We start from the raw sequence: 25704 nt of genomic DNA on the forward strand, positions 1-25704 counted from the left end.
TATCAGCCGACGGCCGAAAGGGGTGTTTTTGGGTGAAACGTTTCGGCCACCGAAATTTCAGTGCATCCCTAGCAGGGGCGGACTGACAACTCATGGGGCCCCCGGGCAATAGGGGATCATGGGGCCCCTGTGTCCTTGCTCAAACTCAAAAAAGCTTATGAAAAAGGTACCAGGGGCATCTCATGGGGCCCCCTACTGACCCCGGGCCCTCGGGCAGTGCACGAGTTTCCAAATGGTCAGTCCGCCCCTGATCCCTAGTATAAGCGTTTTGTATCAGAACTGATTTCATCCCCCACAAGTCAATATGGATGCAAAAGCAACTCGGAACAAAAAGTTCAAAATCAGCGCAAAAGGCATCTCAAATGCAAACTTTGATGTACCTGAAATCAAGGCGAATCTGGCTGTCTGCACAGCCCCTTGGGCCCATTCAGGCCTATGAGTTGCGGTAACACAACTGGCATTACCACAATGTGCACCAACACGTATGTCCAGGGGCGGACTGACCATTTGGAAACTCAGGCACTGCCCGAGGGCCCAGGGTCAGTAGGGGGCCCCATGAGATGCCCCTGGTACCTTTTTCATAGGCTTTTTCGAGTTTGGGCAAGGACACAGGAGCCCCATGATCCCCTATTGCCCGGGGGCCCCATGAGTTGTCAGTCCGCCCCTGCGTATGTCCTAGTGTGCCTGAACCCTTTCGCTGCCATTTTTGCATTTTTTGGCACACGTTTAAAAAAAATCATTTTAGGCCTGAAGATTACACAAATCCCCAAAACATGATATTTTCTGAAAGCAGACACCCTAGAGCAGGGGTGTCAAACTGGAGGCCCTCCAGCTGTTGTGAAACTACAAGTCCCATCATGCCTCTGCCTTTGGGAGTCATGCTTGTAACTGTCAATCTTGCAATGCCTTATGGGACTTGTAGTTTGGCAACAGCTGGAGGGTTGCCAGTTTGACACCCGTGCCCTAGAGAATAAAATAGTGGTAGTCCTAATTTTGTATGCCACACGATATTACCGCAAGGGTCTAGGAGACACAAAGTGTCAGTAAAAATCGATGTATGGACCTGGCATCGGAGGGGTTAAGATGGAGTGTTGCCATCAAAGGGTCATGTATGTTTCCGGTCCGCTGCAGCTCAGTGATAGCGAATAGGATACCTTATGCATGTAAACATGCACGTGCAATGCAGCCTTTCTAAACCGTATAGTTCACCTTTACAAAAAAAACTACCTCTGCAGACAAGGGGTGTCTGTAGATATAAACAAGCTGTGCAGCTTTGACTACAGCTGACTAATGCCCTTGCTATAGGTGTAGGCCATTTACGTATCTCATGAAGCCTGACTGGAAATATCTCAGGACTTTGCTAAGAAAAGCCTCACTAGGCTCACAGCATCATCGGAGGGAGCTCAAACCCCCTCATATGCTCTTTTTCTCCTCTGATGTAGGAGTTCTGAGCTCGGAGTTTGAGCGCTCACTCCTGCGATGGTGGAGGTGAACAGTGATAACCAGACATCTCTTAGCAACGTCCTTGGCAACATTCCTGGGAGTTTTCCAGACATTGAGAAATCGAAATTAGGAACCGTTCAAATTTCATCCATCTTTGTCAGTTCCTGTTCAAGAGGAGTGGACTGGCCATCAAATCTACTCAAATGGGACTGTTGGAAAATTTGTGTTCAATTAGCCAATCAGCTGCAGCGCTGATCAGTGTATTCTAGCCATGAAGGAGTCCCCCTGTCAGAATACAATGACACAGCAGGGAGGATTCCTTCATACATCTATGGGCAGCTTAAGATTTTACAAAAATTCCTAATCAATATATCATAAATAGAGTAAAAACACATAAACTGGTTGCAGAGCAGATGCATAAAGTGTTTTATTTTTCGGTTTTAGATAAAGTTCTCTAGCGTTTCCTTGATGCCGTTATGGAGGGGGTTAGGAGTCCTTAGTCACCTCTTTCACTGAGGAAGATACCACCTTCCCATCTACCACTTCCTCCACTACTGTCTTCACCTTGATCCTGGTGCTGGAACTCTGTGATTCTTCTTTGCTGACAATTTTTACACCTAGTTGACAAATGAAAGAATGAAGTAACATGGTTCTCCATCACTGACACAGGAGCATGCAGAGGCAATGTACTAATTATGAGATATATGGGATCAATGTCATAGAAAACCTCTCAGGACCACAGGGATCACTCTCATGGCACATTCACAGGATTACTTATATATGGCCAGAAAATGGCTGATTTAAAGCAGATCTCCAGGAATTAGACAAAATCTGCCCTTGCAGTGGACCCTCCTGCACTGTTAGGAATAAATGCTCATTTAGTCTGAGAGTGCGGGAATAACATGTATTGTTTATACCCTGCACCTCAGTCTGGCAGATTCCAGTGTTGTTCTCTTCTGCCCCAAGATATGGGGTGTGATTGGGTGGTTCCTCTGTGTCATCATGTACAATGCAGGGCTATTAACCACATTGTATGTGGAGGAGCAACCAAGGCTTAGAGTTCACACTATTCCTATCCTCTCCTTTTGCCTTTCTAGGAATCTGCCCACAAGTCCTAGGAGCACCACTCATTGGTTTCCATATAATAATGCCTCACTCCTTCTACATTGCATTATTCACTCCCACTCATTGCGCTTCCCTTTCTGTTTGCATATGTTAGACCTTTAAAGTTGGCCACCAGGCCTCATGCTATTATTTTTTCCTATTGTGAACATACCTTGAATATTATATGTATGTCACATTACTTGAAACCTCAATAAAAAGTTTGAACAAGAAAAACTTGGCTATAGTGATTGGACATGTATGAAATCGTTGGATACAGTGATTGGATGACATTTATGAAATCGTTGGATACAGTGATTGGATGACATGTATGAAATCCTTGGATATATTGATTGGATGACATTTATGAAATCCTTGGATATATTGATTGGATGACATTTATGAAATCCTTGGATGTATTGATTGGATGACATTTATGAAATCCTTGGATATAGTGATTGGATGACATTTATGAAATCCTTGGATATAGTGATTGGACATGATTGAAAACCTTGGATACAGTGATTGGATGACATTTATAAAAACCTTGGATATAGTGATTGGACATGTTTGAAAACCTTGGATACAGTGATTGGATGACATTTATGAAATCCTTGGATACAGTGATTGGATGTGTATGAAATCCTTGGATATAGTGATTGGATGACGTATGAAATCCTTGGATATAGTGATTGGATGACGTATGAAATCCTTGGATATAGTGATTGGATGACGTATGAAATCCTTGGATATAGTGATTGGATGACGTATGAAATCCTTGGATATAGTGATTGGATGACGTATGAAATCCTTGGATATAGTGATTGGATGACATATGAAATCCTTGGATATAGTGATTGGATGACGTATGAAATCCTTGGATATAGTGATTGGACGTGTATGAAATCCTTGGATAAAGTAATTGGATGACATGTATGAAATCCTTGGATAAAGTAATTGGATGACATGTATGAAATCCTTGGATATATGTATGAAATCCTTGGACGTGTATGAAATCCTTGGACATAGTGATTGGACGTGTATGAAATCCTTGGATATAGTGATTGGATGACATGTATGAAAGCTTTGGTTATATTGATTTGACCTGTATTGTGCACCTTGTATGATCACAAGTGTTTTATCCCTGATAGAAGGACCAGTCTATGGGATAAAGACAGACAGTTGCTTTGTTAAAGAACCCAATGGCTGGCACAGATGACCAAAGGGAAAACTAGATGTTCTTGCATGTCCAGTCCAGCCTCCCTTTATTGTCTATAGTGGCCTTAAAGCTACATTTGCAAGCTACAATCTGACTGTATAATTGCCTTTAAATTTACCAACAAAGGGCCAACCTGACATTATAAATTGATCCAATTTTTGGTCACCCTTGGAAAATATAAAAACAATTGTGCAGAGATTGTCAGTCAATATGTCTGTTGCATACGTGGGCAGGGTAACATTACAGTAATAACGCAAACATTAATTTAAATATCCTCTTTATTGTGTATATTCTAATTATTACACTCATTTATGATGCAGATTTAATTATATTGTCCTGTCCCGATATTAGCTAGTATAAAGTTGCCTAACAGAAGAAACCCTGTAAAGTGAACCTGTCACTGCAGATATATTGAGCTGCTGTCATTGTCCTTTTTTTTGTTAGAAGCTGCTGGTTCCCTGACTGCCATGCTCATCCCATGTCTCAAGGCCTTCTATCTTTATTAGGCACACGTCTGCATACAAAAGCTGTGTCTTGCCGATTCTGTGCAATTGATTGTTTGTTTGAAATGTAGCAATGACTTACCTTTGTCTGATGATTCCAATTGCTGAACTGATGAAAAGCTGGTAAGAGAGAGAAAAAAAAAAGATATTTAAAACATTCAAATGGCTTCCGCCCGAGTCGCAGCCTTCTTACCTGCACTTTAAAAAAAAAAAAAAAAAAAAAAAAAAACAATTACATGTAACATGTTTTGGTTCTCACATGAAAAAAAGAATTGTTTTGCTCATTAAAAAAAAAAAAAGAGCCAATGTTTCTTTTTAATCAAAGCTATGGTGTCACTTAATGTTCTACATACTCAGACATCTGTGTTCAATATATCTACGGGAACTGAAGCATTTTATGTACTAAACTGAAAAATGTATATTATTATATTTTAAGGGGATTTATAAAAGCCTTACCTGGCATCTCCTCCGTCCAGCAGTCTTCTGTAGGTGGCGATCTCCTGCTCAAGCCTGGTTTTGATGTCCAGCAGTGTTCTGTACTCCAGACCATGGTGCTCTGAGTCTGACCTGACTTGTTGAAGGTCGAGTTCTATTTGGGAAATTATATTCTGGAGTTTTGCTATTTCTGCTACATAGCGAGCTTCTGTTTCTGATAATGAGCCTTCTAAAGCTTGTTTCTGAAAACAAAAGCAAAAAAATATAATCCACACAGTCAACATTGGTCTGGCCATAGTCATATTAAGGAAAAATGAGAACCAATATAGTCAATAATGGTGAAATCATAACCATATAAAGTCTTACTAACCACGTTTTAATTATTGTTAATTGTGTTTGCTCGGAGTTTGGCTTTAAGTAAGCATTTCACAAACAGCCTCCTTCCCAACGTCTGCAGCAATAACCTTTACTATATGGACCTCTCATGCCTCTGTATTTGTAACTGCCATCTTTTTTGTAACCCATCTTGACCAATGTGTCCACAGATTATGCTCCAAACTTCATTCACATGGTTTATTGCAGCCAATCTCAAACAGGGTTCCTCCAGAGGTTACCTAACTGTGGCTGATTGACCTCTGGGCCAACTGCACTTGGTACACCCAACAACATGGCACCAATGATCTGTTTAGCTGTCTGGCCTCTGATAAATTATTTTAGCATGGGGTTTCCTTCAACCTAAATTTTTTTTTATGGGTTCCTCTGGGGGTAAAAAGGTTAAGAAATGCTGGTTTAGTCCTGCCAGCCCAATATAGGCAATGATTAAAGTGTGACTAAAATGGAGCAAAAGCATATACAAACACTGAAGTATGGGGATCCCGTGGGAAATCAGGTTTCAGAGACCAGGAGGAGAATGTAAGGGTGGATGGGTTTTTGTTCTCTTCATAATTGTCCAAAATTTATGATGAAATTTGATTCTTTTAATTTTTTTACTGGAACATGTTTAACCACCTGCCTACCGGGCACTTATACCCCCTTCCTTACCAGGCCAATTTTCAGCTTTCAGCGCTGTCGCACTTTGAATGACAATTGCGCGGTCATGCAACATTATACCCATATGAAATTTTTATAATTTTTTTTTCTCACAAATAGAGCTTTCTTTTGGTGGTATTTACTTTCCGCTGCGTGTTTTACTTTTTACGCTATAAACAAAAAAAAGAGCAAAAATTTTGAAAAAAAAAAAGTTTCTTTGTTTCTATTATAAAATTTTGCAAACAGGTAATTTTTCTCCTTCACTGATGTGCGTTGATGAGGCTGCACTGATGTGCGTTGATGAGGCTGCACTGATGGGCACTGATAGGAGCAACTGATTGGCACTGATAAGAAGCACTAATGAGGTGGCACTGATAGGTGGCACTGATGATGGGTACTGATAGGCAGCACTGCTGGGCACTGTCTGGCGCAACTGCTGGGCACTGACTGACGGCACTGCAGGGCTGCACTGATGGGCACAAGTGGGTGGCAGTGCTGGGCACAAGTTGGCGGCACTGCTGGGCATAGGTGGACGGGCACTTGTGGGCAGAACTGGTGAGTGGCACTGCTGGGCACTGATCATCAGGGCACTGATCATCAGTGCCCTGATGATCGGTGCCGATCCTTGCTCTGACAACTGCCGGTTCTCGGCAGTACTTTCCTCACGCTCTGACAGCGTGAGGAATGTGCAGCCGAGAACCGGCAATTGCATTTCCCGGTGATCAGCGTTGCATTGGACACGGCTCATCGCGTAGTAAAAGGCAGCTGTGATTGGCCTTTTACCACATCACGTGATCAGCTGTGTCTGCAGGATAGCACGTTCTGGGAGGAAGTCATATGACGGCCTCCCAGAACTGGCTGTCCGCAGTGTAACTGCGGTCGGCAACTAGTTAAACCCCAAACAATATTTTTGACTTTTTGCTATTTTTTTCCAAAATTGTCAGTCTTTTTTTGTTTATAGCGCAATATAAAAAAAATCGCACAGGCGATCGAATACCACCAAAGAAAGCTCAATTCATGGGACAAAAAAGGATGCAAACTTCATTTGGGTGCAGTGTTGCACGACCGCACAATTGTCAGCTAAAATAACGCAGCGCCATAACGCAAAAAATGGCCTGGTCAGGAAGGGGGGAAAATCCTCTGGAGGGCAAGTGGTTAAAGTACACGTAACCTTTAAATCTAAAGCTACAAGGGTAATTTTTCAATACCTCAGTCATCCTACTAAAATTCTGATGGTGATTGATCACCAAGGGTAGTGGTCAATCACTAAACAGAATAAAAAGCTTTCTATGGTGTAAGCCGGGGATGGACAAATTATTATGGACTTCAGGAGTCAATCTATCCAACCCAGCAGCCAGCAGAATTCTGATTAGAAACTCGCTCTATTGAGAACAACTAGAGAAACTGCAAAAGTTAGGAACCAGCTGTGATTTTTAAGGTGCATTAGTTATCTGGTCCCTGGGATTAGTCCAGCCTTGGTGTAACCTATACAAGTAGCATGTGACAGGCAAGTGTTAAGCCTGCACATGGTAATGCTGAAAGTGGAGTAATGAAGAGGCCTACGTGTATTTCTCTCTGTGATAGGAGATGAAGAGACTGGTACACTCACCATATTAAGGAGGGACTGAAGCTCCAGCTCCAGGTTCTGTAATGTGCGTCTCAGTTCTGTGGCCTCAGATTTGGAAACCTGGAAGCTTTTTTGGTAAACGGCGACTTCCTTGTTGAAGCTTTCACTCTGTGGAAGGGAATAAGGATTTCTTAAACTTGGAGAACCGGGAACAGCCTCTAGATTAGTAATCTTCAGAAAGGGTTGAAATGATCATTCTACAAATAGATCCAAACATTATGCAGCTAAATTATTCATCCTCCCCATTTGAAATCCCAAACGATTTTGGTTGGGACGTTACCTAACCACGTGGTCCAGTTATCTAAAAAAAAGACCTTTTGTGGCTTATATACCTCCAGGTGTAGACAACCCAATATGTTCTTATAGCCTTAAAGTGGAGTTCCACCTAAAAAAAAAAAAAAAAATGTCAGCAGCTACAAAAACTGTAGCTGCTTACATTTAAAATACAGCTACTCACCTGTTCCTCGGTCCAGCGGTGTCCTCACCACGGCTGGTTTCACCGTCTGTCTTCTCTCCCTGGCGCCGGCATCTTCAGTGTGGGTACCCGGCTGCGACAGCTTGTGGCTTCACAGCCGGGTGCCCATTGCGCATGCTCGAGAAGCGCTGCGCTTTGTGAATGGCCCCCGTAGTCTTCTGGGACCTGTCACGTGTCCCAGAAGACTATGGGGGGGGGGGGGGGGACAACTTCCCGCTTCCGATTGCCGTGGGAGTAGATACCTGTCAAATTCGGGTACCCGCTCCCCAAAGGTGCCAATCCTTAATCCCTTGGCGCCTCTCGGCCCTTTAAGGGTTTCAGAAGCCAGGAGGCGGGGTTTTAGGGTCATGGGACTGCCGTGATTCGCCGTCACATGATCGGGAAAGGTCCCGATCAAAAGAGGAGATCGGGACCTTTCCGTGCGTACCGGACATGTGTGCTGGGAGTGCGCAGGGTGCGCGCTCTCAGCAAATGTTTTTCTTAATTGGACACGCAAATGTGCGGCCGCTCGGCGTCAAGGCCCAGACACCGGCCGGCCGCACATTTGCGTGCGGCCGGCGCGAAGAGGATAATGGGGAACGGGAGACAAAGGCTTAAAGCAGAATTTCCCCTGTTGGGTGGAGCTCCGCTTTAACTTTGTGTTTGGAATGGGTAAAACCTTTTCAGATTTTTCTGTTTGTGTCCTATTGGGGAAATACTGTATCTTTCTTGTCTCAAAGATGCAACAAAAAGTGAGAGAGCTCTTCATAGTAAAGGGGAAATGCCATCTTAGATGATGGTTAATGGAATGGGATCACATTGGAAGATTGCTCTCCACCTTCTGTTTGAGTACAATGACAAATTTTGGCTTTATCATCACTTTCTATTTCACTGACAATGGTCAGCACTTTCCAGGCAGAACACAGACAGTAATACGTTCAGACAGAGATACTGGCTACAGATTTGAGGTTTTGAACTTTGAAATTCTAAAAGTTGTTTCAAGTACAAAGTGCCCTTGCCACATACCTGTCCCCTATACCAGGTCTCCACCTCTTGCCGATTCTTCTCCACCATTTTCTCATATTGATCTCTCATATCTGAAAGCACCTTGGACAAGTCGACTGCTGGAGTGGAATCCAGTTCAACATTAACCTTTCCTCCAGAATATCCCCGGGAAGCAGCAAGGTCCTGAAACATAAAGGAATATGGTAAGAGCCCAGCAAGAATACACCGCAAAACTGAATTATCTTCACCGTTCATCACTTAAAGCTTGAACCTATTAACCCCACTTTTAGCGATGGGCTTATTCTGTTCTATTCATTCATTCTATTCACGTTTCACTTCTCCTCTGTTTATCTGAGGCCATGGTGCAGCATAATCAGGTCCATGGCACATTTATGAAACATTAAACCTCAGACATGAAATATGAACAAAGCATATCCCTCTATAGTGTGTACTTGTCTCAATTAAGAGCACTAAGTGTCATTCCTGTCTGTTGCCCCATTCCTCTGCTACCAGCATGAATCATCTCTGACAAGTTTTCCTGACACCAAGAGAAAAATGGTGACAGGGGAGGGACCTCCAGCAGTTTGACAGCCTCAGCTTTATTCCTTGGAGCTGTGTGGAGGGGGTATGTCTCTTTCCTCCAATCAGCTTTCAGAGCTCTCCTGATTGAGCTCCGCAGAGTGCAACTTGAGCTCTCAGCTCTCTGCTCTCTCCCATATGGAAGAAAAATATATTTCAAATATACTGTATGTCTTTAAAAATACAAATCTACATTTTTGGAATGCATTTACAAATATATGTAAAAATATATGTTAAAATTACTTTTTTAGATGCTAAACAAAAATCTGAAGAATATATTTAAAAATATATATTTTAAAAAATATCTTTTTTTTATATATATTTTTCAGATTTTTGTTAACATATAAAATAATCGTTTTAACATATCTTTTTATATATAGTTGTAAATGCATTCCAAAAATGTAGATTTGGATACAGTATATTTGAACTGTATTTTTAAAAATATTTTTCATATATTTTGTAATAAAAATGCATTTCAACATTCAGTATGTATGTGTCTATATATATATATATATATATATATATATATATATATATATATATATATATATATATATATATATATATATATATATCCGAACAGAGCCTATTGACATCTGAAAATGCTTTGCTATCTTCTTATAGCCTTCTCCAGCTTTGTGAGCGTCAACTATTTTCAGTTTCAGTTTTCTAGACAACTGCTTAGAAGAACCCATGGTGCTGATTGTTGGGGCAAGGTCAGATGAGTCTGGGCATTTAAAACCTTTGAGATTGACATCACCTGGTCTTCCCAGACGATGATTGATAACAATCCATGACACTGGCAGGTCTCAGCTTTGCAAAGGGGGCAGTGCATGCTATAAATTCTGCAGGGTGCCCAAACTTTTGCAGACGCCATTTTTTTGTTTTCTGTTATTTTGAAAGTGTAAATGATGGAAATAAAATCTAACTTTTGTTGACATATTATAAGAATGTCTAATCTGTAATTTGATGCCTTTTGGAGATTTTTCCATCTTTCCTTGGCTTCTTTATGCACATTAATACAAATTTTTAGCTGGGGTGCCCAAACGTGTGTGTGTGTGTTTTGAATATGGCTTTTCATTTGAGCTGTTTTCTGAACTCTCAGGCAAGCTTTATAAATGCAGCACTTTGAACGGATGTAGAGAAGAGAAAACTGCAGATAAACAGGTATAACTTATGTAGGTGGATTTGTGTCATCACTCACTCCACTTTACTGGGTATATGGAAGGGTCTACAACCATTGTAAATCTGTGCCTTGGGGACTCAATCCACTATAACAGAGCTGTATGGGTCTGTTCTCAAGAGTCAAGTGTCATAAGGCACTCCATTGATGGGTCAGTATCTGCAGCTGTCTATTTTGGACTGTTTACTTCCATACAGGAGACTGATTGCTTATATTGAAGGGGATGTTATAAAAACTGCAAAAGATAATATACATAGCTTAATGTGGAGGATATAAAAACAAAATAAATCAACCTTGAAGACTGGCAACTCTCTACTTTTTTTTTCTGTGTATTAATACTGTGGTTGAGGAATCTCCACTGCCAGCTATTGTATTTAGGCAGCCACAGCACCCGCATCTACCTGAATACAGTGACTCTATCTGAGAGGATGCGGTCACAGGTCGGCCAATCATTTTCCTCCTGGTTCAGTCAATTTTAAAATCTACTTGGATGGTGCTTGGCTGAAATTAGAGCCATTTAGTGTTGGAATAAAAAGCACAACCTGAGCCCAGAAAGATTGCTTAAGGCTGATAAAAATGTCAATAAAGTGTGTAAGATGCACAGTCTCTATCTCAGCCTTTCTCAACCAGGGTGCCCAGGCACCCTGGGGTGCCTTGAGGTTTCATCAGGGGTGCCTTGGCAAAATGTCTAAAAATTGTCCAAAACTTGGATACAAGCCAGCGGGTGGAACAAGCCTGCCTTTTAGTTACACAAAGCCACAGGTTTTCATTGTGCACCATTACAACCTTCTAGCCACCAGCGTCCTGACAACCAATGACATCATCAGTTGATAAGGAGGATGTCAGCTGCCTGCACAGCATCCTAGTTTGACCCTCCCCTGCCCCCCTCCATCAGTGCTGGGGTCACATTAGCTCAGTGATGGAGAAAAACTGAGGGAGAAAAGAAACATTAGAATACTAGTCAGTACCAGTGTGCAGAAGTGTATTTGCTTTGGAAGAATAAATCACCTCTAATGTTGGGTTTCCTACATGTGTGGACGTTGCTGCATTATATAAATCTATTAGAATAGTTTTTCACATTTTAAAATGGGGTGCCTGAAGACTCTCTGAAATTTTAAAGGGTGCCTTGGGACCAGGGGCGGACTGACAACTGATGGGGCCCCAGGGCAATAGGGGATCATGGGGCCTCTGTGTCCTTGCCCAAACTCAAAAAAGCCTATGAAAAAGGTACCAGGGGAATCTCATGGGGCCCCCTACTGACCCCAGGCCCTCGGGCAGTGCCCGAGTTTTCAAATGGTCAGTCCACCCCTGCTCGGGACTATCCATAATTTTAAAGGGTGATTTGACTGAAAAAAGGTTGAGAAACACTGATCTATCTTTTGCATTAATAATAGAGCACTCGGTAAGCTTACCTCCTCGTGATTCTTCTTCAGGTAGATCAGCTCCTCCTTCAGGCCCTCGATCTCTAGTTCCAGGTCTGATCTGTTGACAGTCAGTTCATCCAGGGCTCTGCGGAGTCCAGTAATGTCAGTCTCCACTCCTTGCCTGATGACCAGTTCTGATTCATACCTGCAGGTGGCGACAGAGCACATTAAATTAAGTTATCTACTACTTTTGTATTAAAGTGAAACTAAAACCTTTTTCTTCATTTTGGAGATGATTATTATTATTATTATACATTATTTATAAAGTGCCAATAGTTCGCTCAGCGCTGTACATTACAAAGGGGGACAGAACATGTGACAGAACAATACCAATACAATACAGAACATGAGGGGATTGAGGGCCCTGCTCTTTCAAGCTTACAATGATAAAAAACCTGTCCTATTTTTTATTTACATCTGTGTCCCATTGGGGAAATTTCCCTTTACTTCCTCTCCTCTAGAGACAAAAGGAAGTGATGGAAATGCCCTCTTTAACCACTTGCCCTCTAGAGGATTTCCCCCCCTTCCTGACCAGGATATTTTTGCGATACGGCGCTGCGTCACTTTAACAGACAATTGCGCGGTCATGCAACGCTGCACCCAAATGAAATTTACGGCCTTTTTTCCCCACAAATGGAGCTTTCTTTAGGTGATATTTGATCGCCTCTGAGTTTTTTGTTTTTTGTGCTATAAACAAAACAATTTAAAAAAATATATATATATATTTTTGACTTTTTTCTATTAAACATGTCCAGTAAAAAAATTTTACAAATCAAATTTTGTCATAAATTTAGGCCAAAATGTATTCTGCTCCATGTCCCTGCTAAAAAAAAATCCCAATACGTGTAAATTAATTGGTTTATGTGACAGTTATAGCGTCTACAAATGGCGGTATATATACTGGGATTGATTTTTACTAGTAATGGCGGCAATCAGCGACTTATAGCGGGACTGTCGTGGGCATTCTGACACTGGGGGGGGAACTGACTTGGTGTCACTGACATCCCGCGTGACACCAATACAGTGATCAGTGCTATTAAAAAGCACTGACACTGTACTAATGGCACTGGGCAGGAAGGGTTAACTGTGTGCTGTTTTGCTATGTGGGCTGTGTGTGCTTTACACTGTAAGCACACTGTTCTGTATGGCTCTGCTATGCAGAGCCATACAAAGTTGTGTGCAGGACCTGACAGGGGAGAGATCTGCATTGTTTACATACAGGTCTCTCCCCCGTCCATGATACTGGGCAATCACCAGGTGCCGGCGGGGAATCACTGATTGACAGCCAAGGCCGCGAATCGTGGAGCGGGTAGGGCGTGCGCGTGGCTCGCGAATGCCTCTTACACGGAAGTGCAAAATCACATGTGTGTGTGTATATATATATAGATATATATACAGTCAGGTCCATAAATATTTGGACATCGACACAATTCTAACATTTTTGGCTCTATACACCACCACAATGGATTTGAAATGAAACAAATCAGGTGAACGGTGTAGGAATTACAACAGTTTGCATATGTGCCTCCCACTTGTTAAGGGACCAAAAGTAATGGGACAATTGGCTTCTCAGCTGTTCCATGGCCAGGTGTGTGTTAATCCCTCATTATCCCAATTACAATGAGCAGATAAAAGGTCCAGAGTTCATTTCAAGTGTGCTATTTGCATTTGGAATCTGTTGCTGTCAACTCTCAAGATGAGATCCAAAGAGCTGTCACTATCAGTGAAGCAAGCCATCATTAGGCTGAAAAAACAAAACAAATCCATCAGAGAGATAGCAAAAACATTAGGCGTGGCCAAAACAACTGTTTGGAACATTCTTAAAAAGAAGGAACGCATCGGTGAGCTCAGCAACACCAAAAGACCCGGAAGACCACGGAAAACAACTGTGGTGGATGACCGAAGAATTCTTTCCCTGGTGAAGAAAACACCCTTCACAACAGTTGGCCAGATCAAGAACACTCTCCAGGAGGTAGGTGTATGTGTGTCAAAGTCACCAATCAAGAGAAGACTTCACCAGAGTGAATACAGAGGGTTCACCACAAGATGGAAACCATTGGTGAGCCTCAAAAACAGGAAGGCCAGATTAGAGTTTGCCAAACAACATCTAAAAAAGCCTTCACAGTTCTGGAACAACATCCTATGGACAGATGAGACCAAGATCAACTTGTACCAGAGTGATGGGAAGAGAAGAGTATGGAGAAGGAAAGGAACTGCTCATGATCCTAAGCATACCACCTCATCAGTGAAGCATGGTGGTGGTAGTGTCATGGCGTGGGCATGTATGGCTGCCAATGGAACTGGTTCTCTTGTATTTATTGATGAGGTGACTGCTGACAAAAGCAGCAGGATGAATTCTGAAGTGTTTCGGGAATATTATCTGTTCATATTCAGCCAAATGCTTCAGAACTCATTGGACGCTTCACAGTGCAGATGGACAATGACCCAAAGCATACTGCAAAAGCAACCAAAGAGTTTTTTAAGGGAAAGAAGTGGAATGTTCTGCAATGGCCAAGTCAATCACCTGACCTGAATCTGATTGAGCATGCATTTCATTTGCTGAAGACAAAACTGAAGGGAAAATGCCCCAAGAACAAGCAGGAACTGAACACAGTTGCAGTAGAGGCCTGGCAGAGCATCACCAGGGATGAAACCCAGCGTCTGGTGATGTCTATGTGTTCCACACTTCAGGCTGTAATTGACTGCAAAGGATTTGCAACCAAGTATTAAAAAGTGAAAGTTTGATTTATGATTATTATTCTGTCCCATTACTTTTGGTCCCTTAACAAGTGGGAGGCACATATGCAAACTGTTGTAATTCCTACACCATTCACCTGATTTGGATGTAAATACCCTCAAATTAAAGCTGACAGTCTGCAGTTAAAGCACATCTTGTTTGTTTCATTTCAAATCCATTGTGGTGGTGTATAGAGCCAAAAATGTTAGAATTGTGTCGATGTCCAAATATTTATGGACCTGACTGTATACACGTGATTTTGAGCATCCCTGCCACCCTGTAGCAGTATTTCTGCTATAGGGTGGCGCTGAAGTGGTTAACAATTTTCACCGGACATTTATCCAGTTCAAACATTGCTTTTTTTTTTCCCTGTTCCTGTCTCTAATCCTGTTCTGTGGCAACCCCAATTTTTGATTTTTACTCACATTATGTCATAACACATAATAATATACAGTCACTGGCCACTTTATTAGGTACACCTGTTCAATTGCTTGGCAACATAAATTGCTAATCAGCCAATGACATGAGAGCAACTTGATGCATTTAGGCATCTAAATGCAGTGAAGATGACTTGCTAAAATTCAAACCGAGCATCAGAATGGGGAAGAAAGGGGATTTAAGTGACTTTGAATGTGGCATGGTTGTTGCTGCCGGACGAGCTGGTCTGCTTATCCACTGGGATTTTCACACACAACCATCTCTAGAGTTTACAGAGAATGGTCCAAAAAAGAGAAAATATCCAGTGAGTGGCAGTTGTGTGGAGGAAAATGCCTTGTTGATCTCAGAGGAGAACGGGCAGACTGATTGCTGCGACATTCAGATGGTCAGAATTTGGCGTACACAACATGAAACAATGGATCCATTCTGCCTTGTATCAACGGTTCAGGCTGGTGGTGGTGGTGTAATGGTGTGCGGGATATTTTCTTGGCACTAACGAGGTGTACCTAATAAAGTGGCCGGTGAGTGTATATTCCCTCTAACAATAAAATAGAATTGTGCTATAATATGACATAATCCTTGCATACAGGCATACTCTATATAGAGTCCAACATGTAATCACTTACTTAATCTTAAAGTCATCAGCAGCCAGCTTGGCATTGTCGATCTGCAGCACGAGCCGGGCATTTTGAATGGTGGCATCCTGGATCTGCAGGAAAAGGGGAGATATATTGTGAATAAACATAAATAGATACACAATTATTGTGTTTTTTCATGTTAAATATATTTTTCATTTTAATGATTGCTATCGCATATTGAGAGAATAAAAAAAAAAACATTTTCAGGAAGGCTGCTTGCGCCACCTACTGCTTTTATGTCGTTTTGCAGCTAGTTTATATTTGTCAGTGGCTACTGAATATAAAACAGAAGTTGCTTTACAACACCACTGTTGGCGCTATATAAATCCTGTATAATAAAAATACATCTACATTTTTAGAAACAAAACTGACATGCAAGCTGTTTCCAAATGAAAACTTATTTTTAAACTTGCTTTTCAAGTCAACCTGCAGCCATCCTTGATTTTCCATAACTGTCATCACCAAGTTAAAGTTCTCTGCACTGAGCGCGCTTTAAGGTCAGAACGCCCAGAAAGAATCCCCATCCCCCCCCAGCTGTCATGGGATTTCTATCTCTCTTATGGAATCTTAGGTCAAGTTACATGGAGACTGTTGTATGGGGTCTGGCAGTCCCAGATATGCACTGAATTCCTGTGCAGTAACTTTAGCAATGACCCTTTTTATGTATATGTCAGATGCAGCGATGACTGCGATTGGATAATGCAAGTGTACAATCCAAATGCACATGTTCCTGTGTTAAAAATGGCTGTGTGTATAAGTGTGTGCTGCAGCAACCATCGGCTGGAACCGAACAGAATCAGCAAGGGAGAATGTCACCATCACACCGAGGATCACCAATATGGGTCCAAACGTTTTAATGAACGATCACATAGTTACAGCAAGGCAACGTTTCGGAGTCTCGAAGGACCCCTTCGTCACATGCCTGATGAAGGGGTCCTGCGAGACTCCGAAACGTTGCCTTGCTGTAACTATGTGATCGTTCATTAAAACTTTTGGACCCATATTGGTGATCATCAATGTGATTGGATAATGGCACACATCTCAAGGTATGCTGATCCTCTAAGCTTCAACCTGTATGCACACCATCTACCAAGACAATATAGATAGGAATCTGCAATAACGTTTGCTAAGGTCCTTGCACTATATCAAAGGTGACCTTGGAGTTTTTTTTAAGTTACCTTTTTTGGAGAGAAATATAGGAGCTGACAATGCTGACTTGTTTTAATAGGTGCAGGGTCTAAGGCTGCCATCATGACCTGTGCGTTGCCCCGCCACTCCAGGGTCTAAGACTGTCATCATGACCTGTGCGTTGCCCCGCCACTCCAGGGTCTAAGGCTGTCATCATTACCTATGTGTTGCCCCACCACTCCAGGGTCTAAGGCAGTCATCATTACCTATGCGTTGCCCCACCACTCCAGGGTCTAAGACTGTCATCATGAGCTGTGCGTTTCCCCGCCACTCCAGGGTCGAAGGCAGTCATCATGACCTGTGCGTTGCCCCGCCACTCCAGGGTCGAAGGCTGTGATCATGACCTGTGCGTTGCCCCGCCACTCCAGGGTCTAAGGCTGTCATCATTACCTATGTGTTGCCCCACCACTCCAGGGTCTAAGGCATTCATCATTACCTATGCGTTGCCCCACCACTCCAGGGTCTAAGACTGTCATCATGAGCTGTGCGTTGCCCCGCCACTCCAGGGTCGAAGGCAGTCATCATGACCTGTGCGTTGCCCCGCCACTCCAGGGTCTAAGGCTGTCATCATGACCTGTGCGTTGCCCCGCCACTCCAGGGTCTAAGGCAGTCATCATGACCTGTGCGTTGCCCCGCCACTCCAGGGTCTAAGGCTGTCATCATGACCTGTGCGTTGCCCCGCCACTCCAGGGTCTAAGGCTGTCATCATGACCTGTGCGTTGCCCCGCCACTCCAGGGTCGAAGGCTGTCATCATTACCTATGTGTTGCCCCACCACTCCAGGGTCTAAGGCAGTCATCATTACCTATGCGTTGCCCCACCACTCCAGGGTCTAAGACTGTCATCATGAGCTGTGCGTTGCCCCGCCACTCCAGGGTCGAAGGCAGTCATCATGACCTGTGCGTTGCCCCGCCACTCCAGGGTCTAAGGCAGTCATCATGACCTGTGCGTTGCCCCGCCACTCCAGGGTCGAAGGCTGTGATCATGACCTGTGCGTTGCCCCGCCACTCCAGGGTCTAAGGCTGTCATCATTACCTATGCGTTGCCCCACCACTCCAGGGTCTAAGGCATTCATCATTACCTATGCGTTGCCCCACCACTCCAGGGTCTAAGACTGTCATCATGAGCTGTGCGTTGCCCCGCCACTCCAGGGTCTAAGGCAGTCATCATGACCTGTGCGTTGCCCCGCCACTCCAGGGTCGAAGGCAGTCATCATGACCTGTGCGTTGCCCCGCCACTCCAGGGTCGAAGGCAGTCATCATGACCTGTGCGTTGCCCCGCCACTCCAGGGTCTAAGGCAGTCATCATGACCTGTGCGCTGCCCCGCCACTCCAGGGTCTAAGGCAGTCATCATGACCTGTGCGTTGCCCCGCCACTCCAGGGTCGAAGGCTGTGATCATGACCTGTACGTTGCCCCGCCACTCCAGGGTCTAAGGCAGTCATCATGACCTGTGCGTTGCCCCGCCACTCTGTTCATCCACCAGTAATGATGGAAAGCCCTGTGTAAGATGTGAGCTTACACAGGGCTATGAATTCACTGGGAGACAGCCCTGAAGCATATACAGTGATGGAAATAAGTATTTGATCCCCTGCTGAGGTCCCAGCTGCCTGGAGATCATTGACAAGATCCTCACATGTAGTTCTGGGATGATTCCTCACTGTTCTCATGATCATTGACACTCCACGAGGTGAGATCTTGCATGGTGCACCAGACCTAGGGAGACTGACAGTTGTTTTGTGTTTCTTCCATTTGTGAATGATTGCACCAACTGTTGTCACCTTCTCACCAAGCTGCTTGGCGATAGTTTGGTAGCCCAGTCCAGCCTTGTGTAGGTCTACAATCTTGTCCCTGACATCATTGGACAGCTCTTTGGTCTTTGCCATGGTGGAGAGTTTGGAATCTGATTGTTTGATTGCTCCTGTGGACAGGTGTCTTTTATACAGGTAACAAAATGAGATTAGCAGCACTCCCTTTAAGAGACTGCTTCTAATCTCAGCTTGTTACCTGTATGAAAGACACCTGGAAGCCAGAAATCCTGCTGAATGATAGGGGATCAAATACTTATTTCCCTCATGAACATGCAAATCAGTGCATCATTTGTTAGACATGTATTTCTTTTGAAAGCCCCCCCATGCCTTGCAGCGCTGCCGGGTTCCCCTCTTCTGCTGGCTGCTGCGGAAGATCGATCAGGATGGAATGCGAGGAAGGGGCAGGTAAATGTGTAATTTACCAGCCCCTTCCTTGTCTTAGTGAACAGAGTCACTGACTCTGTTCATTCATAACTGAGGCATAGTAAACTGTGTGTACTATGCTTCAGTTTGTGAAGTGAAGGGAAGCTCTGTACAGAGCTATTCCTGTCCATTCTTTCTGTACAGCTGAGGCTGCAGAGATAGAGACTGAGGGCCGTGTCCTTAATCTCCTTTCTCTGTCACAAAGGTGAATTATCTGAGGTCTGTTTAGACCCCTGATATTTCACCAAAGCTCCCCAATGGGGCTTGTAAAAAATAAAATTGTAAACAAAATAAATAAATAAATAAAATTGTAAAAAATTAAATAACAACAAAAAAAAACAACTAATACTGACATCAGTGGCGGATCCAGGGTGGCAGAGGTCACACTTGCAACCGGGCCCCGGCTATCCGCTACTGTGGGGAGGAGCTGGTGGGGGATCAGGGGGACCCTTTATGGTTTCTTGTACTGGGGCCCTGAAGGTTCTAGTTACTCCTCTGCATAGGGGGGTCCCTCACTTGTCAAAGGCACCATTCACAGAACATCCTACATTTTTCTCAATGACTGCAAAGCATTCATTGATTGGATGAAGTGGAGATTGTGACTTCACCTCCCTGCCTGTGATTGGCTCCCATGCAGAGCGATCTTTCCCCTAAGTTAATTATGCAGCAGGGCAACCCCTATGCATGTGACCCAGAGGATCACTATAGTAGTTGCAACTACTGAAGTGATTCTCCACTTCCACAGGAATTCCACCGGTATGGCATGGCATATACATACTTACATTCATCCAAGCTGGACCAATGTACCTACAGTATGTAATAAAGATCACATCTGAAATTCAACATTAGGTAAGCTACACAGGGGCAGAAAAAAAAATCACTATATAAGCTGTTAAATAATATTTAGGCAGGTTAGGAAGCTATATTTTTTATTTTACAGAGTTGCCCCACCCAAAACTGATCTTTCTGGGAGTATAAACTACCTGACAGTTGCTTCTGTCTCTCAGATATTGGTGGGATATCTGTGATGGGTTTGTGGGTCTACACTGTTGCTTTGACCATCATGAGGACTTCCAACCAACCCTGTTGGCTTCATTTATATTATATTATGAAGAATGTAGCTGGAGTAGCTGGATTGCACAAAGGTGCCAGAAACAACTGGAACGCCCAGGAGGACAGGAGCAGAACTGGAATGGAGATCTCACTGTTGGAGTTTCCAAGTCTGACTCACTAGGCTTCACCGAAAATATTACTTTTATAGAGGACCTTTCATTTTTACATAGGAATCTAAAGATAGCCAGAATAAATCTTTCTCATCCACATTATACTGCAATTTAGATTTTGTATCCTTTTAAAAAAAAATAAAATCTAAAAGGACAAGCCAGTTACCTGAGAGCGCAGCTTGTTGATGGTGTCAGAATACCCACTTGCGTCAAAAGCGCTGACGGTGGATTTTCTGTCGTAGAACTCACGGATTTTCAATTCAAGTTCATTGTTGGCTGTCTCCAGAGATCGGACCTGAGGAAACACAATATTAAACTGTACTAAATACACAAGAAAACCTTCATCACTCTCTGTGTAAGCCTGCAATGTGGTATATGTATGTCTCTGCATTGTCACAGGATGAGGTTCATGCCGCTTGGCAATGCAAAAAGGCAAGAAAAGTGGAGCATCCAATCCGAGCATCCATGTTTGTTTTCAATTTAGTACATTCGGAACAGTAAAAAAAGAATAAATAACTGGTTAGTTATATACTATATATATATATATATATATATATATATATAAAATTATTATTATTTGCATTATTATTTAATAAATTATTCTTTTTTTAATTATTATTATTATGATCATTATTATTGTGGGTGGAACATCAAGCTTAAGCTACCGTGGAATAAAATCTCTTTTCTATACATAATTTATTACTGAGTACAGTTACATAGTTAGTCTGGCTGAAAAAAGACAAAAGTCCATCCAGTTCAACCATAAAAAAAAAAAGTTATAATCCTACACCCACAGTTGATCCAGAGGAAGGCAAAAAAAACCCAGCAAAGCACGATCCAATTTGCTCCTGCAGGGAAAAAAATTCCTTCCTGATCCCCCGAGAGGCAATCGGATATTCCCTGGATCAACTTTACCTATAAATGTTAGTATCCAGTTATATTCTGTGTATCCAAGTACAGGTATTTATATAGCTTGGGCCTTATATTATTTGCACGTATATACATACATTATACTTTTGTTATATTTCTAATAAACATTAAATGCTATTTTATTTTCCACTGGAAGATTTGGCACTCATCTGATTGCAGCACACTGAAATCAACCTTTCAACAAGCAATTCAATTACATCCCTCAGCAGCAAAATGATTTAAAGCATATCCAAACCCCAAAACAGAAAAAAACATGATATACTGCAGCCTACCAGTCCTTAAATGTAGTTTCTGTCTTTGTTTTCGTTTTTTTTTTTCAATTCCACCTGGTGATCCTGCCAATAACACACTCCACTCCCTGTCCTAGGGTGACCACGCTGACTCACTGGATCTATGGAGGAGCAGCGTTGGTTTTTTTCTCCTGATTTGGACTGCAAAGACCTCCCCTCTCTTTCTCTCCATGACATGCAGTTCCCAGAGCATAGCTGAGAAGGTTGATAAGAGTTTTTAAATGTTACTTCAATGCACAAACAGGATTCTGGCATGCTGGAATAATTCTGAACTTGCAGAAAATGAGCCTAGACTTGAAAAATAAAAAGAATGCAGCCACCAAATCTAAGGACTGGTAAGAGGCAATATATGATATTGTTGCTCTTGAGTGCACATATGCTTTAAGGGGTCTATTGATAAAACATTACAATGTCATTCCACTGTACTGTATGAAGGAGTAGAGTTGTCACCCTAAGCTGCAGTCCTAATGTGAACTACAAAAACCTACCAGTATGGTCTCATTCACACAGCCTTGAAAATGTTACTGATGCTTTTACCCGTCTTCTAGGAGAAAAGTTCCCGTGTAATGATCGTTAAAATATTTGCATCTAAATGAGTAAAAACGCTATAGGGTATACTTTACATGCATCACTTCGCAAATTCAGCCCTGGTACACTAATGCGGTGCAGGAAACGCAGTGAATCCTGTACATTTCCCGCACCGCATTGCAATCGCCAGCATCAATGCGATCTGGTACGGGTGTCAATGTTATATTTACAACACCCCGAAACAGATCGCAAAACGCAGTGCAATTGGCAGAATTCGCATTGCATGGGTGCGATGGTCCTGCAACTTTTTAGTGCGGATGCGATTTGAGCCATACAAAATGTATAGCTGAAATCGCACCACACAGACATCGCATGTGATTTGCGCAGGAATGCCGTGCGGTTCCTGTGCGAATCACATGCAATGTGCCGAACCAGGGCTGAAGGTTTTGTGTGTGACGACGAGCAAAGGGCCACACATGGAATGAATAACTATAGGAATGAATAACTATCATTCACTTGGCCATAAAAAAAAACATACAATTGCATTTTAATTACGGATGTCTAAGCACATGTGCAGGGGCGGACTGACAACACATGGGGCCCCTGGGCAATAGGGGATCATGGGGCCCCTGTGCCCTTGCCCAAACTCAAAAATGCCTATGAAAAAGGTATTCTCATGGGGCCCCCTACTGACCCTGGGCCCTCGGGCAGTTCCCGAGTTTCCAAATGGTCAGTCCGCCCCTGCACATGTGTGAACGGCTCCCTTGAAAACAATGCAGTGGAATTCAGATCTGTAATGAAACCCTTGCGCACCACTCAACCGCGTACGAGCGGCCCGCACAGGCAAAGCAACGTATCCATACTTAGCTGCCTGTTTCCAGGTTTCAGGCGTGTCGCCCCAACTCGCCTACTCCCGCTATGACTGTACACAGCAGCAGCCTGTCAGCAAGTCTTGGTCAATGATTCTCTCAGTTTTTCATCCCTGCAAAGCAGGGATGAGAAACTAAGAGATGATTAGTAAAAACAGCACACCGTACACACATTACACAGTTAGGCACTGATTTAACCCCTTGATTGCCCTAGATGTTACCCCTTCCCAGCCAGTGTCATTACTACAGTGACAGTGTACAGCATTAACACTGATCACCATATTAATGTCACTGGTGATGTCAGTGGCAGTTAGTGTCAGATTGGTCACCGCACTATCGCAGTCCCGTTATAAGACGATGATCACCGCCGTTAGTAGTATTAAAAATAAACTGCAGTGTATATATACACCATAGTTTGTAGGCGCTATAACTTTTACACAAACCAATCAATATACACTTTTTGGGATTTTTTTTTTATCAAAGACATGTAGCAGAATACATTTTAGCCAAAATTGATGAAGACATTTTCTCTTTTTTTAATCTTTTCATTGGATATGTTTTATAGCGGAAAGTGAAAAACATTGTTTTTTTGAAAATTTGCAGTCTTTTTTCGTTTGTATCGCAAAAAATAAAGAAACCCAGTGGTGATCAAATACCACCAAAAGAGGGCTCTATTTGGGTGAAACAATTATATAAATTTTGTTTGGGTACAGTGTTGCATGACTGCACACTTACCAGACAAAGTTGCAAAAAAATGGCCTGGTCATGAATGGGGTAAAATCTTCTGGAATTCAAGTAGGGCAGCTCAGTGGCTAAATGGTTATCACTTCCACCTGGCAGTACTAGGGTTGTTGGTTCAAATCCCAACCACGGCACCACCTGCCTAGAGTTTGCATGATCTCCCTCTGCCTGCGTGGGTTTCCTCCAACACTCCAAAGACATGCTGGTAGGTAAATTGTCCCTAGTATGTGTATGTATGAATGTGAGTTAGGGCCCTTAGATTGTACGCCCCTTGAGGATTAGGGACTGTGAATGTACAAAATATATATGTAAAGCACTGTATAAATTGATGGTGCTATATAATAAGTAGTTAAAAAAACACTTGTGTATGCATTTTTTCTGGCACGTGAATGAAGCCTATAGCTATTCATTCCATGCATGGCCCTAGGCTTACTGTCACACCCAAAAGCTAAACCTTGAATCTGTAAAGTGACGCATTTATTTATTTCAGGTACTTATATAACTCCATCAATTTACACAGCACTTTACATATATATATTGTACATTCACATCAGTCCCTAACCCTCAAGGGGTGTACAATCTAAGGTCCCTAACTCACATTCATACATACACATACTAGGGACAATTTAGACAGGATCCAATTAACCTCCCAGCATCTCTTTGGAGTGTGGGAGGAAACTGGAGTACCCGGAGGAAACCCATGCAGGCACAGGGAGAACATGCAAACTCCAGGCAGGTGGTGCCGTGGCTGGGATTCGAACCAACGACCCTAGTACTGCCAGGTGGAAGCCACTGTGCTGCCCATTATATTGTAAAGTGCTGAGCAAACTGTTGGCGCTATATAAATCCTGTATTATAATAATAATAATAATAATATAATTTAAAAATGTATAATGATGTCACTGTTGTATACTACATTGTGAAAAAAAGAACAGCTGTCAGGTTGATTCATTAGTATGAGTCATAAATAAAGTGCATATGTCATGTGTGCTCCAAGCATTTTTCCTGCAAACTCCAGGCAGGTGGTGCCGTGGTTGGGATTCAAACCAGCGACTCCAGTACTGCCAGGCAGAAGTGCTAACCACTTAGCCACTGTGCTGCCCAGATGCATGATATACCTTCTAGCTGCAAGCTGGTTATGTGATCAAATATTACAATGCGGTTGTCCTTACCCGTTCCAGATAGACAGCCAGGCGGTCGTTCAGGTTCTGCATGGTCTCTTTGCCGTTGACAGCTAAAGCGCCGGATTCTTGGGCTGCAAATCCAGCACCAAAGGCAGGGGCTGCCATGTTAAAGCTGGCAGAGGACACCCTGACACTGGCAGCACCTCCTGCCAAGCTGCGCGCCCTGGGAATGCCAGCTCCAGCACTAGCCCCACCAAAGCGGCCAGACTGGTTGATACTGCGGGTGGAGAAGCTCATCATTTTTCCGGCAGGGATGAAGCGACAAGTGTGAAGCGTGCAGGAGGGTGAACTAGTCTGTGGCCCCTCTGCCCTGTCTTATATACCCAACAGAGGGGGAGGGCTTGCATTCTTATCTGTACCAGGGACCCTCATAGCTGCTTGTCTATACAAAAGAACATTCCTGCAAGTAAACAGGCTTGACTTGTCTGGGGAGTACCACGAATTCCTGACGTTTTACTGTATTTCCATGGAAAGGGAGCTTTACCTTTGTGAAGAGAAAAGTGTTGAAGAATTAAAAGACGCAGCTGTCATTGAACGTCTTTAAAGGAGCAGATTCTAATTCTGGGATTTACAGACCTGCAGCAGCTGCCGACTATATTTCATCGGTGCCTCTACTATTATTTCTGTCCTTGTAACATCCTATGGAATATGACCATGGATTGGGCTTAAAAAGGTCTTGACTGTTGGGAAATGCAGCAAATAATC

At 43.0% G+C, this 25704-nt stretch overlaps 1 protein-coding gene across 1 annotated transcript; it reads right to left on the reverse strand.

Moving 5' to 3' along the window:
- Positions 1-1845: 1845 nt before the first annotated feature.
- Positions 1846-25465, reverse strand: LOC149464478 (keratin, type I cytoskeletal 47 kDa-like). The gene is made up of 9 exons (XM_089674447.1): positions 24988-25465; positions 20624-20752; positions 15804-15886; positions 11991-12147; positions 8838-8999; positions 7340-7465; positions 4723-4943; positions 4349-4386; positions 1846-2060 (listed from the first exon to the last, which is right to left on the reverse strand). The coding sequence occupies exons 1-9, from the start codon at positions 25237-25239 to the stop codon at positions 1930-1932; spliced, it is 1299 nt and encodes a 432-aa protein (XP_089530573.1). The 5' UTR covers positions 25240-25465; the 3' UTR covers positions 1846-1929.
- Positions 25466-25704: the final 239 nt, after the last annotated feature.

Source organism: Staurois parvus, unplaced genomic scaffold (assembly GCF_062004578.1).
Source record: "Staurois parvus isolate SC_StPar_1 unplaced genomic scaffold, SC_StPar_1.0 ptg000151l, whole genome shotgun sequence".
Taxonomy (NCBI): Eukaryota; Metazoa; Chordata; class Amphibia; order Anura; family Ranidae; genus Staurois; species Staurois parvus.